At 42.5% G+C, this 19144-nt stretch overlaps 1 protein-coding gene across 2 annotated transcripts in view; it reads right to left on the bottom strand.

The window, feature by feature from the left end:
• Window positions 1-8044, bottom strand: part of MIOS (meiosis regulator for oocyte development) — a 56361-nt gene extending 48317 nt beyond the window's left edge. Inside the window, exons 1-3 of one of the 2 annotated variants that reach the window (XM_021689503.1) lie at window positions 7876-8044; window positions 6813-6909; window positions 307-1648 (exon numbers count right to left, since the gene is read on the bottom strand). In XM_021689503.1, coding sequence (XP_021545178.1) covers window positions 307-1600 — 1294 coding nt within the window. In that variant the 5' untranslated portion in view covers window positions 1601-1648; window positions 6813-6909; window positions 7876-8044. Of the gene's footprint in view, window positions 1-306; window positions 1649-6812; window positions 7236-7875 lie in introns of those variants that run through there. The other variant, XR_006541066.1, reaches the window with a different exon arrangement.
• Between the last annotated feature and the right edge of the window lie 11100 nt (window positions 8045-19144).

Raw genomic sequence — 19144 nt, 5'->3', positions numbered from 1 at the left:
TAACGATGCATAATAACATATTTCAAAGCTAAATTTATTTTGATTTGGAGCCAATTCATAATAGGTGTCAGCCAAAGTAAGATGGTCCTACTTTATTGCAGAGATAAACTTTTCCTTCTACACAATCTGTAAAGCAGTATTTCAAGTTCAACAGTTTTAAATAATTTTTACTTTGTAATTTTAGCATTATGTAACTTGTATTTGCATATAAAACATTCAGAATAAAATTTACAAACTGATCTTTCAGGAAATTTTAAGAACATTATTACCTGATTCATCTCATGAAATTCATAATGAAAAGGATATAGTGCAGGGTATACCAGAGTGACTTGAGCTGTGGGTCTTCATTTCCAGCTAAAATATGGTTTCTCCACACCTGTTCTGTATCGAGTCCGTACCTGGATAAAGCCCGAAGGCGCATCTTCGTTGCTATATCTTTTTCTAAAGAATTATCATTTTCTTCTTCTGCACATTCATACAAATGACGACCACAAGCCCACATTAAAGATGTAATTGGGCTCCAGGCAAGAGATATCCTTTCAAAAACAGTGAAGTCAGACATTGTTCGGTTGGGAGTTACAACTATCATTCGATTTTGACTGGTTGGATGCCAAGCAAAGGAAGCAATGTAATTGTCACAAGGTTGCACACTTCTTTCAATTATTGTGGGTTCAGTTTCATCTCCAATGGGAGTGGGTGTGTGCTGCATATCATATAATCTAATAATGTTACTATCCCTTGTCAAAGTGGCAAGCAGACCAGTCCTAGTTGGACACCATGCTACTTTTGTTAAGGGCTTTGGTTGCTCAGTCAAAGTCAAAACTGGCTTCTCAAATTTCCTTAGATCCCATATTGCAACCTGACCTTCATAGAAGGAAGCAACACGATCATGGAAGTAGGGGTCTACTGTCACACCCTGAACAGCTTTTGTATTTACAAACATCTTTTGGCTTGTATTCCGAAGATCAAATATTGCTAAGTTACGATGCATACCAGCAAGGAGAAGTTTCTGGTCTCGTGGAAGCCAACAAAGAGAGAGACAAGCATCATTTTGTCCTAATTCATAAAGAGGTTTTGTTACTAATAATGTTGTTTCATTTTCACCTGCTGAAAGTCTCACTTTCTCCATGGGAACTATATCAGGAGTATATTTGCTGCAAATATCCCAAATCAGCACCGAAAAATCAGCTCTATGTTTATCTAGCCCAGCAGCAAGCCAGTTACTATCCAATGGATTCCACGCAAGGGTATTACATTGTCGTGCATGTTTTGGAACAAATTCTTTTCCTATCAAATCTTTGAATTTTGAGTTATGATCTTGACCAAGACTTGTAAGTACAACTCGACCATTTGCTTGTCCAACTGCTAGGAGACATTCAGGATCATAATTAAGATACCAGGCAACACATTTCATATATGGTGTATCTGAATTTATTGATAGTAACGTAGCCGCAGAGTCTTCAGATAAACGTAAAGATCCAGCTTTGAGTTCTGAATTCACAGTAGATTCCACATGATAAAGGCTCAGTTCAGAGTCACATACAACAAATCTATCAACTTGGTGTGGTGCCCACAATATATCAGGTTTGGTACCGCTCATGTTTATTGATGTCCTCAAAGAGTCCAGTTAGGTCCATTCACTGAAAATCTGTTTAAAAATAAAAAGTTTTAAAATCTTAACAGAAAAAAAAAAAAAAAAAACAGAAAAAAAATAAATAAATAAAATCTTAACAGAATACCATTCTAAGATGAATAAACTATTCGGAAAGTCAGGAAATTCTCTATACAAGTACTCTGTCTTTCAATATATTTATTCTAACTGCTATGAATTCATGACAATATTTATTGATTAAAAAGGGAAAAAGAACTTCCCCCAATAAGATGAGGTGCTAAGATTCTGAGAACTACATTTTGGCCTTATTTCCCATGATCAATTATTTTAATTGCACTCTTACTAGTAACTTCATTAACCTCAGGGTTAACAGAACTTCAGTATGGTGAGCAAATTAATAAGCATCATTTCTTTGAAGGGGATAAAACTTTAAAGGGTTATGGATCATGTTCTTTAGCAACAGTTTACAGCAGCACTATTCAACAGAATTTTTTTTTTTTTTAAGATTTTATTTATTTATTTGACAGAGAGAGACACAGCGAGAGAAGGAACACAAGCAGGGGGAGTGAGAGAGGGAGAAGCAGGCTTCCCGCTGAGCAGGGAGCCCGATGCGGGGCTTGATCCCAGGACCCTGGGATCATGACCTGAGCTGAAGGCAGACACTTAACGACTGAGCCACCCAGGTGCCCCTCAACAGAATTTTCTGCAGTGATAGAAATGTTTTCTAGCTGTACTGTCCAATAGGGTAGCTACTAGCCACATGTGGCTAACCAAGCACAAGAAATGTGACTAATACAAATTTTAAATCTTACTTACTTTTCATTTATTTTTAATATAAATAGCCACATGTGGCCACCATAACAGACAATGAAGATTTAAAGTACAATGCCACTATTAAGACAGAGGTCTCTTCCTCAAGTTTCAACAGTAAGAAGCAACCCTATATGGCAGAATTAACAGCAGCATGTACTGAATAGAGTTAACTTCTATTCCTAGCTCTGACATATATTACCTATACACCACAGAAGGGCCTTTGTGATTAGGGGTCCTTTTGTTGTCTCATCTATATAGCAAAAGAGTTGGTTTAGATTAGTGTTTCCCAAATTCATTCATCTACCACCTACTTTTATTCAATATTTTTATTTAAAGGGACTATATTTAAAATAAGAATCGATTTTAACCTCAACCTGAAGTCCATGAATCATAGGTATGGTATACTAAATATTTTTTTCTAAGACACATTAAAATAAATGAGTAACTATTAAAATGCTTAATATTTTTTTTAAAGGTTTTATTTATTTATTTGAGAGAGAGAGAACACATGAGTGGTGGGGATGGGCAGAGGGAGAGGAGAAGCAGGCTCCCCACTGAGCAGGGAGCCCAATGAAGGGCTCGATCCCAGGACCCCAGGGATCATGACCTGAGCCGAAGGCAGACACTTAAGTGACTGAGCCATCCAAGCACCCCTAAAATGCTTGATATGTTAACTATATTGGAATTTTAAAAAAATGCTTGATTATGTTTTACCTAAAATCATCCTGTTTATGACCAGTGGTACACACACTGCATTTGGGAAGCGAATTAAGTGATCATTAAAGGCTCTTCCAGTTTTCAATTCTATAAACTTTGATTAATATTGACATGGAATTTTGAAAAGATGATAGTCATTTAAACACAAACTAAAAATAGCTATGTTAAAAGTGGTATTTTAGGGGTGCCTGGGTGGCTCAGTTGGTTAAAGTGACTGACTCTCGGTTTTGGCTCAGGCCATGATGTCATGGGTCATGAGATCAAGCCCCCCTTCAGGCTCCACGCTCGGGGGGATGTCTGCTTGAAGATTCTCTCCCTCTGCCCCTCACCATACCTGCACATGTGCCCATGCACACACTCTTTCTCAAATAAATACATCTTTAAAAAAATTAAAAGAAATTGTATTTTAAAAGCAAAAGTTACTTAACAAAAATTTAAATGTCTGTTTCTAACCAGTTCTGGCTAGAGGTTATAGCCTGGATTAAAAAAGGACAAAGACATTTAGTATCTTTATGGCAATTAGAATCTGTACAGCCATGCTGTCAGTTATTAAAAGGTGAAGCTATGGATTCATTCATCCCCTGATCCCCTGTACCAGATGTAGAACCACGCTCAGACTCCTAATACAGATACACTAAATAAACTCAGCTCAAACATACTTCCTTTACTTTTTGATCTTGTAAAACTTTCAGTCAGGAATTATCAGTCCAGAATTCAATATACTCATACAATTTAGATGACTGGGAAAAACTTCTAAGAATTCTTATACTGGTTTATTTCCTTCCTTAAGAGGTCTGATGCTCAAGATGAATGATTTCAATTATATTTTTACTAGACCCTCAATTTCTTCATTTTTTTTTTTGCCACTTTCAGTTTGTCTTCCCCAAGCCTAGATCAACCCAATTATTTATTCTTCTTTCCTCCACTCAGGCTGCCAAGTCTCCACAGCTCTGAGGACTGATTCCATAAGAAATTAAGGTATGCAACATCCTTGGCCTATGGTGTTGATTCAGCAATTCTTTTACTCATTTGTACACTCAGGCCTATGAAATTCATCTTTATGTAGTATCACAGGGACCTTTCTAAAACGCAAACTTAGCCAGGTTATACAATCCCTACTTAAAACCTCTAATGGTTTCCAACTGCTCTTAGTATAGAGTTCCACATATTCAATATAACCTATAAAATCCTAAATGCTTTGCTCTCTACCTACTGCTTTGGCATCAAGGCACACCATTTTCCTCCTTGCTATGTTCTAGCTATGCTGTTCTTCTTTTCAGTTCCTGGAATGTAATCTCCCTCTGCCCTCCATCACCACTACTTTGCAAATGGAGCATTCTTCCCTCCCTTCTAGGCCAAATTAACACATGCTTGACCATCTCTTAAACATCATGGTTGACATCAAATATCCTCTATCCCCTCCCTGGTCTGTCAGGTTACTTAGATAGTATTCTCAGCAAACAGTATTCCTTCCTTTACATCACCCTGTCTCTCCTACTAAATTATAAACGCCGTAAAAGCAGGAAAAGTATCTTGTTCTCCATTTATACCTCTGATACCCAGCCTAGGGCTAGGCACTTAATAATTATTTGTTAAATGTTCCATCTGACATTTCTCACACTGCTATGTCCAAGTTTTACCAATCTCCTCATGCTTCCATGCCTTATCCTTCCTAGTAGAGACTGGCTTCAGCCAAGAGCGAAGTGCCCACTGTCATAACTGCTTCCAATATGGGCAAGAGCCCACAATGAACCACCCTAAGAGAGGATCACTCTAATACCGGTCTTTCATTTATTCTGTAAATATTTATTGAGCATAGTGTATGTACTAGAAACTGTTCTAAATGCTAAGAACATAGTAGTGAACAGAGAAAGATAAGCTCCCTGGTTGCTACAGACTAAACTGTGTCCCCCCAAAAATTCATGTTGAAGCCCTAATCCCCAGTGTGACAGTATTAGAGAAAGACCCTTTAAGGGGGTGATTATAGTTTAATGAGGTCATTAAGGGTAGAGTGCTAAACTGATAGAACTGGTGCCCTTATAAAAAGAGGAAGAGAGAACAGAGCTCTCTCTCCACCATGTGAGGACACAGTGAGAAGGCAGCTATCTATTAAGCCAAGAAAAGAACTCTCACCAGAACCAGATCACAGTGGCACCCTGATTTTGGGCTTCCAACCTGTGAGAACCGTGAGAAAATAAATTTCTTCTATTTAAGCCACCTACTCTATGGTCTTTTGATATGGCAGCCCAAGCAGACTAATAAACTGATCTAATAAAGCCTGCATGCTAATGCTGAAGTTATGTGCAATCTTAAAGAGAATTTAAAAATTTAGGAATGAGAAGGAAGAGGCACCTCATGCAACAGGATGTAGCTAAGACAACAAAAAGAAGGAACAGATACTGTCAAGTAAGGGTTCACACTCATGTCTTCACAGACAGAGGAAACCTCTTAAATGGAGGTATCTGGAGATCTGGCCTATCTTCTTATCTTATCAAAAGATAAATGCTCAAATAATCACACTATTAATATAGGCCTCCACCCTATAATCATATTCTTTACATGGATGATCTATAAGAAAACTTGGTGGCACATGGAAAAATCCACCATAAAAAAAAAAAGTGTTACTATAGTTTAAAAAGTCTTTGATTTGCATGACACTCAATGGAGGACTATCAGCATTTCTCCTAATGTTATTATGCATGTACAATGTTTATGCTACCAGCCACAAAACCTGATCACAGTAATTCATACAGAATCACAAAACTGGAGAGAGACTGGCAAGCTCTTCTCGTTTCACATAGGAGTAAAGTGAAGACCAGATGTTTCAGTTCTTGTCCAACACCTCCCAACTCCCATCCTAGATTACTGCAGAATAAAAAATCAACTAAATCATTTGCAAGGTCCAGTGCAAAATGAAAATACAGGGCCCCTTATTCAAAAATTATTAAGAATTTCAAGGTGGGGGGGGCGCCTGGGTGGCTCAGTTGTTAAGCGTCTGCCTTCGGCTCAGGTCATGATCCCAGGGTCCTGGGATCGAGTCCCACATCGGGCTCCCTGCTCAGCAAGAAGCCTGCTTCTCCCTCTCCCATTCCCCCTGCTTGTGTTACTGCTCTCGCTATCTCTCTCTCTGTCAAATAAATAAATAAAATCTTTAAAAAAAAAAAAAAAGAATGTCAAGGTGGTGACACAAAGCAGTAAACCAAGTACCAGCCCTTCTAAACGATGGGCCTTATATGACTGCACAGGTTGCATAACACAAAGCTGGCCCGGAAGAGAGAGGTACATCCATAAGCACCCTTTTAAGAAATATATTTCTTTACAATCCAACACACAATACAGATGGATCTTGACACATGAACACAGATGACTAGGAATATGATGAAAAGCAAAGAAAATTGAAACTGGAGTCAGAGGACCTCCAACAACTCTTGGCTAGACTCTAACAAGTCTGTTAATACACCAAGACTATAAAATAAGAGAAAGAACCCACCCTACTTCCATCTCACAAAGTTGTGACAAATTGAGTTCTTCACATCACACATCTATTAGTATCACTATCATTTCCTTAAGCAGCCCTGGAAGTTAATGTTTTCAAATGTTGGAGACATTGAAAAGTGGGAGGAGAAGGGGTGAAATCTGCAATAATTACAGCTTATATTTACATCCTCACCTCCAGGTTTAACAAGAGTTCACCTCCCATCAATGGTTTCTGGGCAAAGGAAAGCCATGTTGATTCTGTATTCTTCACCAGAATATCTTTAACAGCACTGTCCGACAGAAATACAGTGTTAGCCATAATTTAAAAGTTTCTAGTAGCCACACTGAAAAAGAGATGAAATTAAACAATATATTTTATTTAACCAAACATATCAAAAACATACCCTTTTCCACATGTAATCAATGTAAAAAATTGAGAATTTTTTCTTTGGTGCCAAGTCTTATAAATTCACTGTGCATTTTACATTTAAGCATATCTCAACCCCATGTGGCTACTGGACAGTGACGATCCATAATACTAAGTGTACAAGGTACCCAACTACCCTTTCACATCCTTTTGTTGTTGTCTTCTACTTTTCTTACTATGACAATAACAACAGTAAAGAAATTTTCACCCTCACCATCTTCAAGGAGAGGCACTTCATAAATTTCCTTTAAAAATATAGATATACAAAAGGCCTGTAAATGCTGTCATTTGCTAAGCAATTTAGCAATGCTTGGGGCACACGTGAATGGCTTTATTCATCCTCTTACGGAATTTTCATTAGTCGTACATGCAGAAAGCACAGCTAACCCGGTGACAGGCTCTTTAGGAAGTATTTAATAGAGTACAGCTACAGCATGGCTCGTTGCTATTCCGGGTAAATCAGGAATCTGAGGGCCACTCCCACGCTCCAGACACCTGGCTGAGCTTCCCGTCCAACGCCAGGACGCGCGGTTCCGCACGAACTCGCCGCGCGTGTGGCTGCAGCGCGGACCCAGCGCCCCGGAGGAGGTCCGCCCGCAGCTCCAAGGCTCCCTGCTAGGCCCGGCCGGCCGCCCGACGCGGTTATCCCGCAGCGCGGAACACGACGCCCCGCGCCACCGCTCCGAGGAGGCCCTCGGGTCGGCCCCCGCCCAAGCCTTTTAACTGGGCTTTCCCGGGCCCCTCGCGGTGGCCCCGGCACACGCGAGCCCATGCACCGGGCCTCCGCGTTGGGAATGCTTAGACGCGGCCTGAACCACAACTCACTGACCTGAGGAGGCAGCGCGGCCGCTGCACAGCCACTTCCGGCCTGGTCACCGCCCCTCCCGCCGTGGGAGTCCGCACGCGGGCAAGATGGCGGCCGCGGCTAGTAACCTGGGTCACCCGGCCGGGGCCCAAGACCCCAACACCGCGCGCCTCCGGGACGCGCGGACGCGCTCGGTCTTGGAAGGGGAGTTCCCCGCCCGTGAGCCCCGCCTTTCCGTCGTCGGGGAGTCGCACCGCCCCGGGGCGGGGCTACTGCCCCGGAGGCCCCGCCTTCCGGCCGAGCGCTCCAGTGCACCCCCGGTGGCCCCGCCCCTGCGGCTTGGTGGAGGTATCCCGGGCACGCGCACCTGCGGGAGGTATCCCGGGCACAGCCTCTCGGAGATGCATTATCTCCAGTACTACATACATTTCAGCTCATTTGATTACTTTAAATTTCCATTAACCATTTATTGCAGGCCATCGATGCAGTAGAAACTCCAGTGTATGTGGTTCACGATTTATTCATTCATTTGCTCATTCCACAAACACATCTTGAGTGCCTATTGTGTACCTAGCACATTGCTGGAATGCTGGGGACACTGGAGTGACAAAAAAGACGCGGTCCCGGCAGAAAACAGTGATACCTTGTTAGGGCTAATACAGTGCTCCACAGGAGGGGCGCCCCCTTAGTGTTGGAGGTCAGGAACGCTTTCTTGTGGACCACTAGGCTGACGCAAGAAGGATGAATATGGGATTAAATGGGAAAGGGAACAGCGGAGGAGGTTGGGAGAGAAGAGCCTTCTAAAGACAGAGGAAGAGCAAGTGGGGATTGAGTAGGGATGGCATCTCAATGGGGAAGCAGTGAAGTATGGATGGATGAGCAGAGGAAGTGGGGAGAAATTAAGATGCTGTATCAGAAAGGCATTTGGAAACGAGGTTAGTGAGTTTGGGTGGACTTTTCCCTATAGGCAATGGCGCAGTCACGGAAGATTTTTAACTAGGCAAGTGGTGTGATCAGTTTTTCAGGGAGAAAAGGGAAGGACGGCGTTAGCATCCCAATGAGAGATCATGGTAATCCAAACTACCGGTGGTATGGAGAGTGGGGGTGGAGAGAAGTGTGTGGGGAATATTTAGAAGATGGAATGAACAGAGCTTGATGATTGACTTAAGAGAGTGGGGGAGAAAGAGGATTCTAGGTTTCTGGTTCCCATAATTCATTCCTGCCTTTGGAGAAGTTGGAGGCCGAAGAAAGTTCTGTACAGCTGCAGGGAGATACCATAAGATTCACCACTTCAAACGCTATCTTGCCCATCTTCTCAATGGTTCAGGCCTCAGCCCCAAATTTCCAGATCAATACAAGTCTCTTCCTTATCCGTTCTACTGTATACATAGTCTGCCCTCAGGACATGACGTTGCTTCCTACTTCAGAAAGAATTTAAGCTATTAAGTAGGAATTCCCCACAGCTTCCTATTATTTTCTCTTTCCTGCCCCCAACATCATCATTCACTCGCATTCTTACCTTCTTCTACTTGACACAGAGGAAGAGGAGAGACCCTATATATTTCTCCTCTTCTGGGACCTTGCACCATCAATTTCTCCTTTTCTGTGTGTCTTAAACCTCTCCATTTCTACTGCTTCTTCACCTTCAACGTATGTTCAAGTCACTCCCATTTTTATCCTCTAAGAAGAAGGCCATACTGGTTCTCTCTAATCCTACATCCTCCTGTTTTCCCCCGAATTTACTCTTCTCAGGCCTTCATGCCACTTCTTCACCAAAACTGCTCTTTACTTGCCTATAGTTGTCTTCCCCTTCTCGAATATATGCTCCACATCACCAGTTTTCATTCCATTATACCTCCACCCCCAAATGTTAGCAAGGCACTTGGTGACCCAGTTAGAGAGGACAATTCCTTGAAGGGCCTCCCTTTCAGCTAGGTATGGCTATATCAGAAAGTTGTGACCAATGAGATATGAACAGAAATGGATCCTGTCCCTTAAAAGAGAAGCTGCTCAACATCTACTTCCTCCTCCTCCTTCCAGCTGTCTGGGAAATGGCAAAAAGAAATATGGTATAGACATGGAGGCCATGTATTATGGGCGACAGAACTGCCCCATTAGTCTAAGTCCCAGTCTAATTCAGAAAGTCGAGCTACCTCCTCCCTTGGATCAACCATAGACGTCTAGACCATTACACAAGAGAAAATAAACTGTGTTCTTTTAAAAATTGCTGTTGTTGGGACCTGTTATAGCACCTTGGCCTATTCCCTAATACACAGGGCCTCCATCTATTTTATTTTCTGCTTAATCTTCAGAACCTAAAACAGTGCACAGCACAGGTATGTGCTCAATAAAAATTTGTTCAATAAATCCTAAAACGATATCTTCCTCTACACTTTTCTCCAGCTAATATATTTTTCTCTCCTTCCTTTTCCATCTAAGCTTTTGTGGAAGTGTATTCTCATGCTGCCACCAGTTCCTTGCACTCTATAATCCCTAGAGCAGTAAGTGACGCTTTTCTCATTCTCCTTAGAAATCCATTCCCCTTCTCCACTAAATGGTATTCCTTGTTAGTAAACCTGGATTCCGTAGAAGAGAAGCTCCTTGCCATTCACTTCCTCTCCTCCCTTCCTGCTGTCTGGAAAATGACAGATGGCATTTTCCTTGTGAGTACTGAACTTTTAGTATAGAACTCTGGATTTCCTATAGCTCCTGCTGCATGATATGTATTCAAAAAGAGTTACTGAGTGGGAGAGTGCATTATAGTTTTTAGAAGATTAAACTGTGTCAGGGAACTTAACACACCACTCTGAGGTTACACTACTTGACTTTATCAAACATGGATTTTGTAACGGATGCCAGAGTTGCTACAGTTTAGTCTCGTGGTTTTCTGTTTTGTTTTTTAATTTAAACTTTTGTGTCCTTAACAAGATACCGTTCTTTCTAAGCTCCTTCATGCATGTTGTGGTGATCCAGGATAAGATGTTTGTTGTGGTTTTAAACCAATAAACGACAAAAGTTGAAGAACTGCTTATTTCCTTCTTATTTATTGCTGCCCTTAGCAGCAGTTCAGTTACTATTGGAACATTCTGTGACTGGCTAATCCCAACTCCCTTTATTTCCAACTGATCCAGTAATCAGTCTGCACAAAATCAGTGTGGACGTGAGAGCAAATTTTGCTTTTAGGTATCAAGGGGAAATTAGGGCCCTGGAAACATGTGACATGGCTTAGGTAATCTTTTTACACAGGTTGTGGATGAGAAGATCTGAGATATCTTTTTTTTTTTAAAGATTTTATTTATTTATTTGAGACAGAGAGCATGAGAGGGAGGAGGGTCAGAGGGAGAAGCAGACTCCCTGCCGAGCAGGGAGCCTGATGCGGGACTCGATCCCGGGACTCCAGGATCATGACCTGAGCCGAAGGCAGTCGCCCAACCAACTGAGCCACCCAGGCGCCCGAAGATCTGAGATATCTTAAAATAGTGGTCTTTGAAAAGTATTCAAGCGTACTCCCAAATCAATTACATAGTATCTACTACGTGCCAGATGCTTTCCAACATAGGCTCATTTAACATTGTCTCGTGTTGGGTGCCCTGGAACCATATTTCAAGATGGAGATTGGGATGTAGGATACTTATGAAGGAGGGTTGGGATCAACCCAGTGGAAGGAAGGAAGAAGATGCAGGACGGGGCAGAGGGAGGAGCTGAGCTGTGATTCAATACCAACAAAGGCCTTAGCCAATCCATGAGAAACTTTGAAACTGGATTGGCCCTCCAGAGTTGTCTTGAGTTGGGACAAGGGATTCAGGACTGCATACTACCCCACTGATGTGGATATGTCACTAATGTGATCTGTCCCTCGAAGGACAAGTGGCTTTGAGTGAGGCAGTTTTCTCTGTCAAGGCAGTCCCCAAAGATAGCTGCCAGCTGAAGGCCATCTGCTGACAACTTTCCCAGCAGCTGAAGGACTAAGTCATTTGTTACTGAAGCAGAACATTGAGGAGGTGCATCATGGACTTCACATGTTCATCACGTTTTATGAGGATGATACTGTTATTTTTCCCCTTTTACAAATGAGAAAATTGAGGCACAGAAATGTTAAGTAAATTGCCCAAGATCTCACTCTTTTTCTTTTGAGAGAGGGAATGGAGGGAGGGGCATAAGGAGAAATGAGGGGACAGGCGAAGGGAGAGGGAGAGATAATCTTTTTTTTTTTAAGGTTTTATTTATTTATTTGAGAGAGAGAGAGAGAGAGAGAGAGAGCACAAGCAGGGGGAGGGGCAGGCAGAGGGAGAGGGAGGAGCAGACTCCCTGCTGAATAGAGAGCCCAACATGGGGCTCCATCCCAGGATTCTGGGATCATGACCCGAGCCAAAGGCAGACGCTTAACTGACTGAGCCACCAGGTGCCCAGGGAGAGAGAATCTTAAGCAGGCTCCACAACCAGCATGGAGCCCGATGAAGGGCTCAATCTCCAATCCTGAGATCATGACCTGAGCCAAAATCAGAGGTCGGATGCTTAACGGCTTAACTGACTGAGCCACCCAGGTGCCCTGCCCAAGATATCTCTTAAGTGGTGGAGCGAGGTTAGGAACCCAGGCAATGCGACCCCAGCATTGTGCTTCTAACTATCAAATGGTAGCCACCTGATGCAGTTCTAGGTGTTATTAAAATAATCTTTTAAAACAGAAGTTGGCAAATGTTTTTTGTAAAGGGCCAGATAGTAAATATTTCCAGCTTTCCAGGTTGCACTGCCTCTATCACAACCCCTCCCTTCTGCCATCGCAGCGCAGAAACAGCCGCAGGTAGGACATACACAAAGGGATGTGGCTGTGGTACAGGAAACCTTTATTTATAGAAACAGGTGGCAGGTTGGATTAGGTGGCTAAACTCTTCTTTAGAAAAACATTTAAAGATACAGGAAACACTCATGGTTTATTGTTATAGGAATAAAATCGTATCTAATGGAATAAATATCATAATTCCAACCTTATTCCTTAAAGACTGGAAGGAATAATGGTGACATTTTATTAGTAGATTCCTCTGTGTGGTAGGTTTAAAAGTGATCATTATTTTCTTCATTATACTTTATGTTTTCTAAAATAAAAGTGTAAAGCTTTTTTTAATGAGGAGAAAACCCAGTGAGTATTATTTTAAAGAGTATAGTTGGAGGAATTAGGATGCTTAATTCCATGATAGACAGACATATCATAACCCCGTACCTATGAAGTTAAAGCAGAAATAATAAGGTTTAAGCAGCATCCTAAATGCTTCAGTAACTGGAGCCGTTCTAGGATGCTAACATTTCCTGCTTTGCTCATTACTTCTTCACAGGTCTCTGTTTCATTTGTGGGTAACTTAGTGTTATGGAATGAATGTGTGTGTCCCCCCTAAATTGATATGTTAAAATCCTACCACCCTATGTGATGATATGAGGAGATGGGGCCTTTGTGAGATAAGATCACATGAATGTGTCCTCTGCCCTCATGAATGGGAGTAATGCCCTTACAAAAGGGACCCCAGAGAGCTCTTGCAACCCTTTCCTGCCATGTATGGACATACTGAAGTCAGCACTCTGAAATCCAGAAGAGGGTCCTCATCAGAACTCGACCATGCTGGCACCCTGATCTCAGACTTCCAGCCTCCAGAACTATGAGAAATAAGTGTCTGTTGTTTACAAGCCATGCAATCTATGGTACCTTGTTATAGCAGCCTGAACTGACTAAGAAACTTGGCTCATCCCTTCTGATGAGCACTGAAGCAATAAGGTAGCTGCCATCAAAATACTATCTGATCAGCACTGTTAATCCTAGTGAAACACAGGCTATTGTGCTGCCTGGTATCTTCCCCTCCTTGGATGGGATTTGAGTAAATCACATTTGGGCTTTTGAAACAGATGATGTGGCTAAATTCTGCTAATCTCTCTGCTCCCATAGCCATTGCCCTAGTTTCGGTCTTAATTACTGCTCACCCAGACGATAGTCTCCCAACTGGCCTCTGATTCCTCCATTTCTACCTTTTTCCTCTAAACCATCTCCTCTGTGTGGCCAGACTGATCTTCCTGAGCACATCTCAAGTGACCCTCTTAGGTAGAACTCTTCACTGATTCATGTTCCCTACAGACCAGCCACCAGACTCCTCAGCCTGCAGTTAAGATGTCCATACTGTAAGTCTTACCAGTCAGTGAGAAAGAAAACTTGTGTTTTCAATGGATCAAATTAATTTCAGAATTACCTATACCAGACAATGCCCAAAGCAGTTGTAAAGACAGGCTTCTCTTGGTAATAAGATGAGAAAAACATTCCCAGAGCCATGGCTGAAAGTTAGACAGATATCTAACTATGAAGGTGATGCATTCAGAATCAGTGTTATTTTGAGCAAAAGACCAGGTCACACAAAAACCAAAGCATATCTGATTGGCCCGATCAATAATTTGGAATGTTGCTGAAGTAACATACAATGTATGACCATAAAATCTTCAAATGGATAATGGATTTGATTCTCATGTTCAAAATCTTGGACCATCAGCAGCTTATTTGAGAAGCTAAGCCTGACTTTCTTAGTAAGTATAATTGCAACCCCAGGAAGAAATTCAAGGGGTAAGAAATCAGAAGCATAAAGAGAATCTGAATTAGAATCAGGATAGAAATGGTGAGGAAACAAATTTACTTCCTAAAGGCTAACCCTTTTGGAACTTTTTATCAGTCAATTTTATAATTGCACAGTAGAGTGTATTTTAGCTTTTGAAAAACATTTAAAGTAATCTGCTACTCTAAACTTAAGAAGTATTCAGTTTGCAACACTGTTTATGAGTCTGAGGAAATGTAGCTTATTAAATCAATATATTTTTAATGTATTAGATGTATAAATGAGGTAAAATACATATTAAGGACTTAGAGGTTAATAAATTACATATAATGGTGGATATTCCTCTCTATGTGACATGCACAAAAGCTTCTGGGATATTTAAAAAAGTTATCAACATGAAGATGTCCCCATTCTGGCCCAATATGTTTTTCTCATTTGATCCCTTAACCCATACTAGCTCTAGCCCTACTGAATTGTCCCTAATTACTTTTATATAGCACTTTTCCTCTAACATGCTTGATAGAGTGGGCAGTTAGATGCACATGAGCAAGAGGAGAGACAGGAGGATAACAGATGGACAATTGCTAGGGAGCACCTGGTCTCTGTCTAAGACACTGTCCCATCTCCCTTAGATCAATCCCTTTTGCTTTTTAGCACAGACTGATAAGCAGAAGATACAGGCTACAGGGACTTCCTCAACTTTGGAGCATGGGCTCTTAAGAAAGACCTTGTCCACTAGTAACCCCGAGGCTGTTATAACATCATTATAATACCATTTGCACTGAGATTTGGGCCCCCACCATTGGCTGTGCTTAGGCACTCATGGGGAGATGACTAACACAAACTTGCCTAAAAGGTTGGAGGGGAGGAAACCAAGGCAGATTCAAGGCTGGAGTGATAATAACAAGATGGGGAGGCGGGGAGAGGGAGGAGACCAAATACTCCCCCCATAAAAGAACACAATGAGAAACTCAGCGTCCTGCCACCCACCCTCAGGTCAGCCCACTTCTCTATCCCAGGAGTGTACCTTCACTTTGGGAAATGAAAAATCTTTGCTACTTTACCATTCTATTGGGGCTCTCTACTGAATTCTTTCCTCTGAGAAGACAAGAACCAAGGAATTCCACAATCCACCACCTGGTAACATGACTTTGTTCCAATTTTTTTTTTTCCTGGAATGTCCTTCTCCAAGAATTAGGAAAATTAAATTCTATTCATCCCTTAATATGTATCACTTAGTTCCTCCTTAATATCTCCCATAGCTGGAAGTCATGTCTACCTTTCCAAACTACTTGGCACCCTGTCTTCTGTGCCTCTGTCAGACTCTTTGTCTCTTCACACACACACACACACACACACACACACACACACACACATTCATATACTATAATAATGCTATTACCTATTATTTCACAATATACTTATATAGCTTGTGAATTCCTTGAGGGTAGGATACGTGTTACAGTCATCATTGTTCTCCTCATTATATGTTGAATCAAAATAAGGAATGCATGATGAAAAATTACACAAATATATGAATGCTTCCATTCCAGCTCAAAAATTTAAAAATATTATTGTGTAAACAATATTGAAGGAAATGTCTTAAAATTCAGGTACTCCCACCATGCACAACTGTTTTCATTTCTCTCTTTCTCTTTCAGGATTTATCCATGCTCATACAACATATCTGTTTGAGTAATAAGATGTTAAAAATAGAATTGGCCATGTCTAGCAACTGGCTAAAGAAAGCCCCACTAGACCAGAATGGAACAATAGGTGGTGAATACTCCCACGTTCCAAAGTGAGATGCTACGACCTGCAGAAGTGGAACAGATTTTGTAGCCTGAAGACCCCAAACCCTCCTGGAGGGGGTTCGGAACTGAAAAATCTGAGAGGGATTTCTTTGGAGAAATTCATTTCCAGAGAGTCTTACTTCTAATCCCCTAGCAGAGATCTAAGGGCACTGTTGTCCATGGAGAGCTTGATCTGTGCAAGTAGGAACAGAGCCGTGGGTAGAGAACATGTTGGTCTGCTGTCTGAGCCGTGCCTGAAAACTTGAAAGGCTGGCTGGTTGTTCTGGAGGCTGAGAGGCGCATCTCTTGGGAAAACCTTCACTCCTGGGGTTTGTCAGGATAAACGATGCCTGGGCATGCCCTGCAGACAGGATGAGGGCCACAAGGGTGAGAGAGGCAGCACAGCACAGCACAATCAAATAAGAAGGCTTTCTGCCGGGAGTGAGGTGACCTCAGTTGAGAGCACTGGCAGTGTTCCATTGGTAACAGGCTAGGGTCAGAGAAGGTGGAATTCGACACCCGCCAGAGAAGAGACCTAGTTGGCTTTAAAAGAACGTGGGATGAGAGATCCCCAGTGAAGCAGTCTCCAAAGAAGGAGGGAAGGCTCCACAATGAAGAAGGAGATCACTTTAATACCTTCCAAAACCAGAGCAAGACAGTTGACTTAAGTAGTTCTTTCCTGCTGGTCTACCTGGAAGAGTCAGAAACTGCTCTTCATGAGTGTGTCAAAGGCAGAGAGGCACAAAGTGGGGAAATGGGAAAGTTGACTATGCCCATTTTCCCACTGTAGGCTTCCAGCCTGAAGCAAGCCCTAGCCACGGAGAAGAGAATCTTCAAGCTCAGAGTTTTGGCTACTACTTGGGGATAGACATTTTGATTGTGGGAAGCACATAGTTTTTATGATTAAATGTGAAAGAAGTGATCTTTATATAAAAGACTGATCCAAAGACTGGTGGCACCTGCCTGGGATGTCATCCAAGTGGCAAAAAAAAAAAAAAAACCTTGCCCTCAAAAATAGAAACAAAATGACAGTGGGGAGTAAAATAAAGTTTTATAATGCATCCTATGGAGTCCTGTGTTTTCAATGGGTTGGTGACATTCAAATGGAATCAGAAGGAGCAAAGTACTGTATGCAACTGAAATTTCTAGTCTTTTATAAGTTAATACAAATTATAAAGTGTAAAAATAAATTACAAAAAAGATTTTGCAACTCTATACCAAAATGTTAATTGCATGAACAGTGTGACGTTACACAGGGCTGAAGCCTACAGTTCTGCAGGTAGTGCATTAGATGCCTCCAGGAGGGTCATTTTGCATTGTGATTATTCTGACAATTGTCAGGCTGTAAGAGTCTTGAGAACAAGACACTTCTCTAATTTGGGGTATGATATGTATGTATATACAGTTACTTGTGTAATACTGTAAAGGGAATGACACTATATGTCATGAGAAGCATGCACACATGGTGTATAAATTAAGCAAATGTTCAGGCTATTAAAATATTATTTTGTGATGATGGATGTTGAGACAGGAAACATGGACCAATGGGTGTTACACTATCATCCCCATCATTCAGGATAAATCTAACTCCTCCTCCTATGGGGAGGTGTGGATAATGGGAGGAAAGATACCAAAAGTTATACACTAATATAAGTACCCTAGAAATATGAAAGCAAGGGCGCACTTGCTTGTTAAAGAAAATGGAAATATCAGTCAGCATCCCTGTCAGAATTACAGTCATGTATCAACTGCAACCAGAGATTGAGTAAGGATACAAGGATTTAGCAAAAATAAATGAAAGCGGGGGTGGAGCAAGATGGCAGAGGAGTAGGAGACCTGGATTTCGTCTGGTCTCAGGAATTCAGCTGGATAGGGATCAAACCATTCTGAACACCTACAAACTCAACAGGAGACCGAAGAAAAGAATAGCAGCAACTCTCTGAACAGAAAAGCGACCACTCTCTGGAAGGTAGGACGTGCGGAGAAGTGAATCCAAGGTGATATTAGGGAGGATAGATGGCGGGGGAGGGGCCTCCATCGGCCTCTTCTGGCAAATGATAGAGCCGCGGAGCACAAAATCAGAACATTTAGAAGTCTGCTCCGCTCAGGGACGTCGCTCTGGTGGCTAAGCTGGGGGTGGAACCCTCTCAGGACAGTGTGGTCTCAGGACCCTCGGGGTCACAGAAAGACTGGGGGTGCCTGACTGCAGCAGAGCTCCCAGGTATCTGAGCAGGGAAGCCGGCTGCAGAGATGGAGCCAAGGCACAGGCTCTCAGCTCGGGGTTGCCGAAGACCGTGATCCGGGGCACAGTTGGGCCACTGCCCCTCCAGCAGGGACCCAACAAGTGGCAGATCCGCGGAGATTCCCCTTCCTCCCCCGGGAGGAGCAGCGTGGGAATGCACCAGAGGGATCTGCTGGGTTTGGAGACTCCACCTGGGGTCGGGTGCCAGAGATAGAAACGCTTGGTCACAGGCCGGGTGAGCACGGAGTGCGGCCGGAGACCGGGGAGACGGGAGTGACTGACTGCTTTTCTCTGGGGGCGTAATGAGGAGCGGGGCCCTGAATTCTCGGCTCCTCGGCAGAGATTGGGAAGTCGCCATTTTCACTCTCGGCCTCCAAAGCTGTAAGGAAAGCTTGCAGGGAACAAAAGCTCCCGAGAGCAAACCCGAGCAGATTACTTAGCCGGGAGGGGGCAAGGGCGGGGCAATTCCGCCTCCCGCAAAGACATTTGGGAACCACGGCAACAGGCCCCTCCCCAGAAGATCAGCGAGAACAGCCAGCCAAGACCAAGTTTACCGATCAATGAGAACGGCAGAACTCCAGCACTAGGGGAATAATGCACATAGAATTCATGGCTTTTTTACCATGATTCTTTAGTCTTTCAAAGTTAATTTTTTTTAACTGTCTTTTTTTTTA

The sequence above is a fragment of the Neomonachus schauinslandi genome, chromosome 12 (assembly GCF_002201575.2).
Source record: "Neomonachus schauinslandi chromosome 12, ASM220157v2, whole genome shotgun sequence".
NCBI classification, from domain to species: domain Eukaryota; kingdom Metazoa; phylum Chordata; class Mammalia; order Carnivora; family Phocidae; genus Neomonachus; species Neomonachus schauinslandi.
The sequence above is the reverse complement of the archived record's forward strand: the minus strand, read 5'-3'. Positions and strand labels throughout refer to the sequence as shown.